Source organism: Theropithecus gelada, chromosome 4 (assembly GCF_003255815.1).
Source record: "Theropithecus gelada isolate Dixy chromosome 4, Tgel_1.0, whole genome shotgun sequence".
Lineage (NCBI taxonomy): Eukaryota > Metazoa > Chordata > Mammalia > Primates > Cercopithecidae > Theropithecus > Theropithecus gelada.
Genome location: NC_037671.1, coordinates 134,191,833 through 134,204,347, shown reverse-complemented (window position 1 = coordinate 134,204,347; position 12,515 = coordinate 134,191,833). Strand labels below are relative to the sequence as shown.

The following is a 12,515-nucleotide window of genomic DNA, read 5'->3' as shown; positions in this document are numbered from 1 at the left end:
ATTTTGTATTCTTTGCTTGGCTTCAGCACTTGTCAACACCCAATAAATATTTGTTGACTTCAACCAAATGATAATTTATTTCTTCAAATTTTTTTAAAAGCTGAAGAGACTGATAATGAGGATGAAGAGGAGATTGAAGGTGATGATTTGGAAGTTCACGAAGAGCCTGAGGCACCTGAGGTATCTCACGATACCCGAGGGTCATTGTTACCTGAGGAGTCTGAAGCATCTGAGGCCCCTGAAACTGAGCCTGAAGCAGGTTAGACTTTATTGATAGCAAGTTCTTAATTCTACTCATGTGCATTAATGTGTCTGTTTGGGCATGTGTGTATGTATATATGTTGGTAAAATGGAAGCTGGCTGAGAATGGAGAGATGAGCCCCCAAAGAGCAGCCATTGAGTCCAAATCTCACAGTTTCAAGTGTGGTAGGAAAGCGGAGTTTGCTCTGCCACAGCACTGGCATGCAGAAGCACAGCTGGCTATGTAATTTCTGGGGCATGTTGTTCAAAAAGCAGGAAAGAAGTGTCATTAAAGGTAGTAAAATATAACACTTTTTCCTTTCTTCCAGAGTCTCTCTCTCAATTTGTCATGCTATTTTTTTGTTTGCTATTTAATGTTGCTCTAAGTAAAGAAAAATTAAATTAAAATTTTAAATTATTAGCATGAATTTTACAGTTCATCTTTGTGGTGTGTAATGCCATTTTTAAATGCAAATATAAGAGCATTTTAAACGTAAATATAAGAGCATTAACTCTTTAAGCCCTACCTCAGAGGTCTCATTTGTTGGATGGGACAGGGCAAGAGGGAGTCTATGTGCAATGAAAACCACTCCAAGGACTAGAGAGTGGGCTTAAAGCAAGAAGATGGGGTACCCACCTGTGGTGGGAATGAGGCTTGCAAATGCTTTCAAGCAGAGTTAGTATTGAATATGAAACTCACCCTACAAACTAAAAGGTCTTCAGATACCTGTAACTGGATGCTAGCCTGGAACAGTTAAGGGCTTGGAACTGCTGTGAGTTTACAAAATAAGCAAGACTAAGGGAAATTAATGAAAATTACACAATTCGTATTTCGCGGCTTGTACGTGCATGTGTTTCATTCTGACAAGTATATTGAGTATTATGCATATCTAAGTGTCCCAGGCTGGTTTGTTCGCTTAAAAAGTTATCGAAGCCACAAGCATCTTCTTTCCTCCTGCACTTCTCTCCAGTATCTGACTCCATCCTCACAATCCAAAGCTGGCTGCTGCATCCAGACACAATGTCTCCTTTTGCAAGCTTTTACTTTTTATTTCTAATTCAAGAAATAGATAGTTCCCAGAGACTTTCACCTACATTTCATTGAGCAGGATATTGTATCATTGTCTACCCCTACTTGCAGGGAATCTGGGAATTTAATTTGGACTTGGCTTCCTTGCCTAGATGGTAGAAGCCAATGGAATAGAAGAATGAGAGGGGGTTTGAGGGAGCCAACCAACAATATCTACCATACTGCCTTTGCACAGATGCAGGTTGCAGGAATGCCTAGGCTCAGGTTCATGATTTCATCCAAGAAATAAGGGATCATCCGCTCAAATTCTTAAATGCTTAACTGAGGCTTTAGAGTTTCACATAAAAGAGAAATATTTTTTCATAGTATAGGTGGTAGATCAGCTGTATCAGAATCACCTATGGTTCTTATTTTAAAGTAAGCCTCTGAGCTCTATGCAGGTTCTGGTTCAGTAAGTCTAGGATGGAATTTAGGAATCTACATTTTAATGAACACCCCAGTGATTCTTTTACATACTAACAGTTAAGAACTACTGCTATAGGAAAAAAATTTTGCCTGAAAAAAAGGTTTTGTAAATTTTTCCTTATATCATGGAAAAAGCACAGTAGCATACCTGAGAAAAATCTGATCCTGAAAATAAAAACTCTAGAATGGTTTAGCTGTACACTGTATCTGCAGGTCAAAATTAATGAATATATTGAATAGAAATTTGAAAAATGTCTATTAAAGACAGTGATCATAGTTCTGATATAGTTGATGTTGAACTGTGTGTTTCAAAATCATACATCCATCCAGGTTTGATAAAAATATGTGCTAACTATAGAAAATACGGAAATTATACAAATAGGTTTTAGTATACCTATCACTCAAGTAGTGTACATTGTATCCTATAGGTGGTTTTTCATCCCACGCTCCCCTCTCACCCTGCTCCCTTCTGAGTCTCCAGTGTCCATTATACCACTCTGTATGCTTTTGCATACCCACGGCTTAGCTCCCACTTGTGAGAACATTCCCAATGCATATGTTAACTCTACTATTGTATTTTAGATTTCCTTGCATTGTTTTCGTACTTCAGTTACCTTTCTTGTATTTCTGCCTTTATTTTAGGCTGGTCTATCTTTATGCCTCGTGATTTTTATTTCATAGACTCAGTTGTTCTCTTGGTTTTTTAGTACTCCAAGCATACATCTTGTAAAATTTACTCTGCTTTATATAATAAATTGTCTTCAGAAGTAAAATTTTCATCTGAATCTTTGGATCAATACTCTCTTTTTCTTCATCGATTTTATTTTTGTTGTTTTTGTGGACTTATCCTTGGATGAAGCAGAATATTTCCAACTCTTCATTTACCAACAGGAAGGGTAGGTAGAGTATTTATAAGAACCCTGCCCCCCTACCCTGACCACCACACACGTGTACCTTTCACTTAGACTTCTTGCCTGGCACTCTCAGATATAGACCTGTTATATCTGATATAGGTTAATGCAAATCAACCTAGTTCAAGTTGTAATATTTAGTAAATATTCATCTTATATGGCTCTTCTAGACTAAGGCTAGATCTTTACCCCCAACTATTGCAGTCTTTGATTAAGCCAGAGAAGCTAAGGCATTGTAGAATTATCTGTATATTCTTGGTGTTCTTTCTTCTCTTCCATGGTTTATAATGATTTTCTTAATTGAGCAACCTACAATTAAACATGTCACCACCAGGCCAGCCCCAGGCTTGTCCCCTTCTACTTCCTGCTCTATTGAGTATTAAACATTATTGATCCTGTTGAAAGAGGACCCAAGTATCATTTTAGCTACCTCAGAAGACAGTTTCCACAGTGTTGCAGAATATGTGTGTGTGTGTATATACATATGTACATGTACATATAGATTTATGTATTTTTGTCTATGCAAAACTTGTGTTTCAGAACTAGGAGCAGAGTAGGATGAAAAGACAGATAATTAGGCCTGCCTTCCCTGAAACCACCTCTGCTGGATCTGTATGTGCAGCATGTCTTACATCCTTCAGGAAAAGTTTTCAATCTATACATTCAACAGTGAAATTAGTTGAGATTCTCTTAAATCTCTCCATGCCTACACCTACAGCTGGGACTTTGCAATATCATCATCTCTCATTGCCACTTTGTGATCTTTTTTGGTGTATCTTCTTGAAAAACTTTTTTTTTAATAGAGATAGTGTCTTGCTCTGTCACCCAGACTGGTGTGCAGTGGCATGATCGTAGCTCACTGTAACTTGAATTCCTGGGATCAAGTGGTCTTCCCACCTCAACCTCCCATGTAGTTGGGACCACAGGTATGAGCCACCATACCTGGCTAATTTTCATTTTTTGTAGGGATGTGATCTTGCTGTGTTACCTAGGCTGGTCTTGAACTCCCGGCCTTAAGTGATTCTCCCACCTCTGCCTCCCAAAGGCTAGGATTACAGGCATGAGTCACTATGCCTAGCTTCATGGGTATTTTAATAAGAAATTAAAAGGAATATCAGGCATTATTAGTCTACTGCCAAATTAAAAGAAGTTTGATTAATACTTAAATTATCAGCCAGAATTTTATGTATCATGTGTCAATTATTATTCTAGTCCATGTCTTTTTACGTGTTTAAGAATATTCTTTATTTTCTGCCTTTTTAATTGTGTATTCTTATGCCATTCTTTCCCTAACAAAAACTGTACTTTCTATTAGACATTTCATATACAATTTAAACTATTTGAAGTGTTCTTTGTGCCAAAACATTCATAAAGGAATAATGTTTTAAAATTCAAACACTAACTATTAGATTTCTTTCTTAAGTATCTGAGCCTATTGAGGAAACTACAGTGGAAACAGAAATCCCAAAAGGATCCAAAGAGGGCCTGGAAACTGAAAAATTATCTGAAACAGGTTAGACTGTAAAATGAAAGTAGTTAGTGCATAAAAGTACTTTCCATATTTTCTTATAATGGGTCCCTAATTTTAGGCATAGTAGGTGCTTCATACTTATTTCTTTCTATGTTGTATGCTAATCGACATACATAAATATTTGGCTTACTCCATTAAAAGTGTATCAAACCAGATTATAACACTGGTTTTCACACAAATTTGTTTTATACATTTTTTATTAACAGTTAAAGTTTCCTTAAGAAACTCATGTTAATTATCCAAAAGCTTGAGTTTTAGTAACAAGTAAATATACATCTACAGCAAATGTAAGAACAAAATATAATTAAATTATAAATTTATGAATGTATATTGTTGCTTAGAATATTTTTTTCAACTGTTTAAAAATACTACAAAGTATAAGTTATTTTGGCAATATGGCTAAAGATAGGATATTTAAAGCCCCTTTTTTCTTTCCTTTGTCTTTTACTCAAAAGTTGTACTACCTGAGTTTCCAGAAGACTCTTATCCTGATGTTCCTGAAATGGAGCCATTTAAAGAGAAGATTAATTCTTTCATCATCCTCTGGAAACAGCTGGAAGCAACAATTAGTGAGGCTTACATTAAAATTTTAAACTTGGAGATTGCTGACAGAACTCCACAGGAATTACTTCAAAAAGTAGTTGAGACTATGGAAAGTAAGGGCTTTAATCATAACATTAATTATCAAGAGCAGGCAATAGTATTAGAAGCATTTTGAAACTTGAAAGCCTTCCTTGATGGTTTATGAAGTAAATGTTCAATATATCCAAGGCCGATGTATAAAATACTTAGCAACTATCACAGTGCAGGTCCTGACCAATCAGAACAGCCACGCGGTCCAAACACCTCTGGCCATACTGACCAGTTGTCACATAAGGAACTTACAAAGGCCTATTTGCATACATATTTAATCTAAGAGACTAATAATAATAATTAATTTTCTTAACCTTATAGTAATATGCTAATAACTTTTTTTGCTAAAAATATTTTCCCCAGTGATTCTCTTTTTCTCTAGAACCATTTCAATATACTGCATGGGAGTTAACTGGGGAAGATTATGAGGAAGAAACAGAAGACTACCAGACTGAAGCAGAGGTTGATGAGGAGCTAGAGGAAGAGGAAGAGGAAGAGGCATGATTCTTTTACTTCTACTCATCCTCATTTGTGAAGTCATTGAAAATATGCAAATAAGAGTGGTAACTATCACTTTTGGACCCCAAGTAAACGGACATTCTCATTTGCACATACATTCTCCCTCTGCCTCAGCTTCACTTGACCCCCCTGAAATTCCAGGCTATGTAGTATGAAAAAAGACTCATGAAAAGATAAAAGGAAACTACATTAACTTTTTTACACGGAAAAAAAGTTTAAGTTTTAAATACGTAAATATTTTATAAATTTAGCGGAAGTGGTTGTTGTAACTAAAAGAGGCTACTTGCATGAAAATAATGAGCAGTGTTCTCAGTTAGGAGCAACCCATATTCAGGCCCCATCCACTCCCTTGGCATCAGAATTTGGACAACTATTCTCATTTGATAGCTGTCCAGTTCAGACATCTATCAGTAATGAAACAGGAAGTGGTTCTTTTAATTTGAAGCTTTATAAATATTATGTTATTAAGTTATATAAACATAGACTTGTGATTAACTGGGTTAAGTTGCCTGACTTAAACCCAAATATATATGTGTCAAACTACAAACAATATGTAGTGTGATTCTGATAACAGGTTTTAGTACTTTATCACTAAGGAACTGGAGAGCCTTTCTTTGGGATGACTAAAGGATGTGGGTTTTGTCCCACTCAGATGCAGATTCTTTTCTTTCATCATCCATCATCTGCCATGTCTGCTGCTGTTCTTCTGTGTCCCACTCTGGCCCACCATAAAATGATCTCTGGTATCTGCAGACAATTATCAAGCGGGCTATAATACTCAAAGCTTATATTTTAAAGTATGGTCTTCATTAATAATATATATTTTTTTAAAAAACCCTTCCAATTCACAGAGCATTGGGTAAGGTACTAACAAGGGTCTAGCCTTAGGAATGGGGAATAACTGGACCTAGCATAAATGAAGCTTTGGCCCCACCTATCAAAAAGCAAAAGCCAAAAGGATCAAACTGCTTCCAAGTAACCTGTGTCCAAGAGCAATGCTCAAGAATATTTATGGGAATGCAAAGTAAAATTATAGTAGCCACTGAAAGATTGTGAGACCTGCAAACAGGCAGAAAAATATGACTCACATTGAGGAGAAAAAGTAATCAACTGAAATGGATTCAGAACTGACAAAGGTGTTCTTAGAATTAGATGACAAGGACAGTAAAACAGTTGTTATTCTATATGTTCAAAAAGTTAAACAGAGATATAGAAGATATAATAAATACCTCAATTGAACTTTTAAGATTGAAAAGTACAGTATATGGAATGAAATATATATTAATGGTATGACCGCAGTTTAGCCACTGCAAGAGAAATAGCAATAGAAACTGTCCAAAATGAAACAACAGAGGAAAAAGATTCTGAAAAAAAATGAGAAGAGCATCAGTGATCTGTGGAACAACTTCAAGCAGCCTATTATACAGAATGCTTGGGACCAGAAGTGTTTCTGATTTTAGACTTTTTCAGATTCTTGAATATTTGCACAATACATATCACTTGAGCATTTTTAATCTGAAATCCAAAATGCTACATTTTCTTTGAGTGTCTGATCACTGCTCAAGAAGTTTTAGAGTTTAGAGCACTCCAAATTTCAGATTTGGGGATAGGGGTTGCTTAACGTGTACATATAGTTCAGATCTACAAAAAGTATGCATGAGGGGGATTGAAGAAATAATGGCCAAATTTTTTCTAAATCTTGAAAAAAAATTACAAGCTCTCAGATTCAATATGCCCAATAAATAAACATGCTCAAGCACAAAAAACATGAAGAAAATATTATAATAGCACCAAGTACATCATATTCAAATTGCTCAAAACCAATTTTAAAAATAAAGGAGAAAACAGATATGCCACATACACGGGGACAAAGATAAGGATGACAGCATATTTCTCATCAAAAACAATGCAAGAAGAGAGTGGAGCAACATCTTTAATGTATTGAAGGGAACAAAAAAAAAAACTGTCAGCCTGGTACGGTGGCTCATGCCTGTAATCCCAGCACTTTAAGAGGCCAAGGCGAACACATTGCTTCAGCTCAGGAGTTCAAGACCAGCCTGGGCAACATGACAAAACCCCATCTCTACAAAAAATACAAAAATTAACCAGGCATGGTGGCGCACACCTGTAGTCCTAGCTACTCGGGAGACTGAGGTGGGAGGATCGCTTGAGCCCAGGAGGTCAAGGCATCATTGAGCTGAGATCACATCACTGCACTCCAGCCTAGGCAACAGAGTAAGACCCTGTCTTAAAAATAAATAAATAAATAAAAATAAAATAAAATTTAACTGTCAACCTAGGATTCTGTGTCCATTGAAACCCTCTTTTAAAAACAAGGACAAGCTGAGCGTGGTGACTCACGCCTGTAATTCCAGCACTTTGGGAGGCCAAGGCAGGCAAATCATGAGGTCAGGAGTTCAAGACCAACCTGACTAACTTGGTGAAACCCCATCTCTACTAAAAATAGAAAAATTAGCCGGGTGTGGTGGTGTGCACATGTAATCCCAGCTACTCAGGAGGCTAGGGCAGGAGAATCACTTGAACCCGGGAGCCGGAGGTTGCAGTGAGATCGTGCCATTGCACTCCAGCCTACGCAACAGAACGAGACTCTGTCTCAAAAAATAAAAATAAAAAAATAAAAACAAAGGCAAACTGAAGACTCTGTTAGACATACAAAAGCTGAAAGAAAGCAGTCAGACACAGGTGGCTTCCATGATGAATTCTGCCAAATCTTGAAGAAAGAAAGAAAACCAATTCCATACAAACTGTTCCAGAAAATTGAAGAAGAGAGAATACTTCCTAGTCATTCTATGAGATCAGCATTGTTCTGATACCAAAACCAAAGACATTAAAAGCAAGGAAGAAAAACAAACTGCAGTCTAATATCACTCATTAACATAGATACAGACATTCTTAACAAAATTTAGCAAATCAAATCCAAAAATGCACAAAAAGAATAATACACCATGACCAAGTGGGACTTATCTTGGAAATTCAAGTTTAGTTTAATGTTTGAAAAGCAATCAATGTAATTCATCATATGAAGAAACTGAGGGGAAAAAACGTGATCACCTCAATAGATACAGAAAAAGCATTTGACAAAATTCAACATCTATTACTGGTAAGAAAAAAAAATGAAGGGAACTTCCTTGGCTTGATAAAGGGTATCCACAGAAAGTTTCTAACTAACAGCTAATGTCATACTTAAGGGTAAAAGGCTGAATGATTTTTTCCTAAGATCAGGACAAGGAAAGAATGTTCACTGTCACCACTTCTATTCAACACTATACTGAAGGTTTGGCTACTGCATTCAGACAAGGAAAATAAATAAAAGGCATTCAGATTGAAAAAGAAAGACACAACTATCTTTATATATAGGAGATAAGATTTTCTATCGTGATAGGCTGAATAATGGCACCCCAAAGAAGTCCATGTCCTAAGCTGTGAATTGACACCTGTGAATGTTACCTTATACAAAAAGAGATTTTGTGGACGTGACTAAATTAAGGATCTTGAGATAAGGGAGTTATCATGGATTATCCACGTGGACCAATGTAATCACAAAGGTCCTTATAAGAGGAAGACAGGAAGTTAGAGAGAAGGTGCTTTGAAGCCGGCTTTGAAGATAGAGAAAAGGGCCATGAGCCAACCCTAGAAGTGGAGAGGCAGGAATGGATTCTTTCCTGGGGCCTCCAGGAGGAATTAACCCTGTCAACAAATTCACAGTAGCCCCATAAAACTCTCTGGGCTTCTGATCTCCAAAACTGTAAGAAAATACATGTTTGCTGTTTAAAGCCACTACATTTGTGGTAATTTGTGTAAGCAGCATTTTGAAATTAATACATCTATGTAGATAAGCCAATGGAATCAATGAAAAAGCTACTAATAATTGAATTTAGCAAAGTTTCAGGACATAAAATCAATATACAAAAATCAATTTTATTTCTATATGTAAGCAATAGACAATCAGAAATTGATTTTTAAATGCCTTTCAAAACAGCGTCAAGAAATGTAATACAAAGGGATAAATTTAGCAAAAGATATCCAAGAACAATACACTAAAAACTAAAAATTGTGCTGAGAAAAATAGAAGAAAGCCTACATAAATGGACGGATAGATATACCATGGCTGAGCATGGTGGCTCACGTCTGTAATCCCAGCACTTTGGGAGGCCGAGTCAGGTGGATGACTTGAGGTCAGGAGTTCAAGGCAGCTTAGCCAACATGGCAAAACCCCTTCTCTACTGAAAATATATAAATTAACCGGGCATGGTGGTGTATGCCTATAATCCCAGCTGCTGGCAAGGCTGAGACACAAAAATCGTTTGATCTCGGGCAGTGAGCCAAGATCGTGCAACTGCACCCCAGCCTAGGTGACAGAGTAAGGCTCCATCTCAAAAAAGAAAACAGAAAAAAAAAGTAGATATACCATGTTCACAGGTCAGAAGACTTAATATTGTTATATCAATTCTCCCCAAATTTATCTACAGATTCCATATAATCAAAATTTAAAACCCAGCATACTGTTTGGTAGAAACTTATAAATTGATCCTAACATTCATTTGAAAATGCAGAGTACTTAAAATAATGTAAACAAATTTTAGAAAGAATAACCAAGTAAGAGAATTAATACATTTGATTTCAAGATTAATTAATTATAAAGTTATAGCTATCAAAATAGTGTCACTGGCACAAAACAGCAAATAGATTAATAGAACACAGGGAGTCCAGAAATAGAGCTACATATATATGGACAATTGATTATTGACAAATCTACAGAGGCAATTTAGTGGAGAAAGGACAGTCTTTTTGACTTTTTAATAAATAGTGCTGGAACAATTGGAGATCCATATGCATAGTGAATTTTGAACCAAACCTCACATGATATACAAAAACTAACTTAAAATGTATTATAGGCCTAAATGTAAATTATAAAACTATAAAACTTCTGGAAGAAACCTACAAGAGAATCTTTGAGACCTTGGATTAGGCAAAAATTTCTTAGACATGACGCCAAAAGCAGAATCCATAAAGAAAAAAAATGATAAATTGGCCTTCATCAAACGTAAGAACTAAACTATTTTTTTAAAAAAAACACTGTTAAAAGAATGAAAAGACAAACTTGGATAAAATATTTGCAAATCACATATCTGATGAAAGTCCTTATATCCAGAATATATAAAGAACTCTTAATACTCAAAGAGAAAACAAACAACCCATTTTTTTAATGGAGAAAAGATTTTAACAGACATCAGATACTTCACCAAATAAAATACACAGATGGCTAATAGGTACATGAAAAGATGTTCAACCTCATTAGTCACTAAGGAGGTGAAAATTAAAATCACAATGAGACACTATTAGATAATGATTAGAATGCCTAAAATCAAAGACTGACCATACCAAGTGTTAGCTAGGATGCAGAATAACTTGAATTCTTATATACAGCTCATGGGAATATAACTTGGTACAATCACTTTGGAAAATAGTTTGGCAGTTTCTTAAACAGATAAATATACATCTACCATAGCAACCAGTCCTACCACTCCTAGAGATTTATCTCAGAGAAAGGAGAGCACATGCCCATTCAAAGACTTGATGAGTGGTCACAGCAGCTTTATTTGTAATGGCTCCAAATTGGAAACCATTCAGTAATTCATCAACATAGGAGGAGGGGTGACTGCTGTCTCTGTGAACCAGCAGACTTAGCCTCTCCTCTTAGTAATTCTGAGGAATCCAAGCAGCCCAGATGAGTGGGTTTCCCCTCAGCAAAACACACCTGCTCCACCAAGGGACAAAGTACTTCTTTAAATGGGTCCTGCTCCCTGTGCCACCCAATTGGGTGAGACCCTCCAACAGGGGTTGTTAGATACTCCATACAGGAGCGATCCTACTGGCATCAGGTTGGTGTTCCTTAAGGTCAAAGGTCCCAGATGAAGGAGCAGGCACCCATCTTTGCTGCTCTCCAGCCCCCTCAAGTGACATCTTCAGTCACGGGGGCAAATCAGATGAGTAGTGCCTGACTGAACTCCCAGCAAGCTGCAGCAGCCCTACAGAAGAGGGACCTGACTATTGAAAGGAAAACAAACAAGCAGAAAATGACAACAACAGCATCAACAACAACAAAAAGGCCCCCACAAAACCCCATCCAAGGGTCAGCAGCATCAAAGACCGAAACTTGACAAACTCACAAAGATAGAAAGAATCAATGAAAAAATGCTGAAAACCCAAAAGGCCAGAGTGCATCTTCTGCTCCAAATGATTGCAACATTTCTCCATCAGGGACATGGAACTGGATGGGTGAATTGACAGAAGTAGGCTTCAGAAGATGGGCAATAAAAAAAATTAAGATGAGTTAAAGGAGCATGTTAACCTTGATAAAAGGTTAGATGAATTACTAACTAGAATAATCAGTTTAGAGAGGAACATAAATGACCTTATGGAGCTGAAAAACACAGCATGAGAACTTCATGAAGCATACACAACTATCAACAGTCAAATTGACCAAGCAGAAGAAAGGATATTGGAGTTTGAAGACAACCTTACTGAAATAAGACATGCAGACAACAATAGAGAAAAAAGAATGAAAATGAATGAACAAAGCCTCCAAGAAATATGGGACTTCCTAAAAAGACCAAACCTATGATTGATTAGAGTACCAGAAGTAGACAGGGAGAATGGAAACAAGCTGGAAAACACACTTCTAGATATTATCCAGGAGAACTTCCTCAATCTAGCAAGACAGGCCAACATTCAAATTCAGGAAATACAGAGAACACCATTAAGATACTCCATGAAATCAACCCCAAAACACATAATCATCAGATTCTCCAAGGTTGAAATGAAGGAAAAATTGTTAAGGGCAGCCAGAGAGAAAGGCCAGGTAACATACAAAGGGAAGCTCATCAGACTAACAATGGATCTCTCAGCAGAAACTCTACAAACCATAAGAGTCTGGGGGCCAATATTCAACATTCTTAAAGAATTTTCAACCCAGCCAAACTAAGCTTCATAAGCAAAGGAAAAATAAAATCCTTTCCAGACAAGCAATGCTGAGGGATTTCATTACCACCAGGCCTGCCCTGCAAGAGCTCCTGAAAGAAGTGCTAAATATGTACTGGAAAGGAAAAACTGGTACCAGCCACTGCAAAAATACACCAAAATATAAAGACCAATGACACTACAA

At 36.7% G+C, this 12,515-nt stretch overlaps 1 protein-coding gene across 1 annotated transcript in view; it reads left to right on the top strand.

Moving 5' to 3' along the window:
- The window catches only part of AK9 (adenylate kinase 9), a 185,071-nt gene that overhangs the window by 105,580 nt on the left and 66,976 nt on the right, over positions 1-12,515 (top strand). The window contains exons 21-24 of the mRNA XM_025382428.1: positions 98-259; positions 4,070-4,159; positions 4,633-4,833; positions 5,193-5,308. Of these exons, the coding sequence (XP_025238213.1) occupies positions 98-259; positions 4,070-4,159; positions 4,633-4,833; positions 5,193-5,308 (569 nt within the window). The remainder of the gene's footprint in view (positions 1-97; positions 260-4,069; positions 4,160-4,632; positions 4,834-5,192; positions 5,309-12,515) is intronic.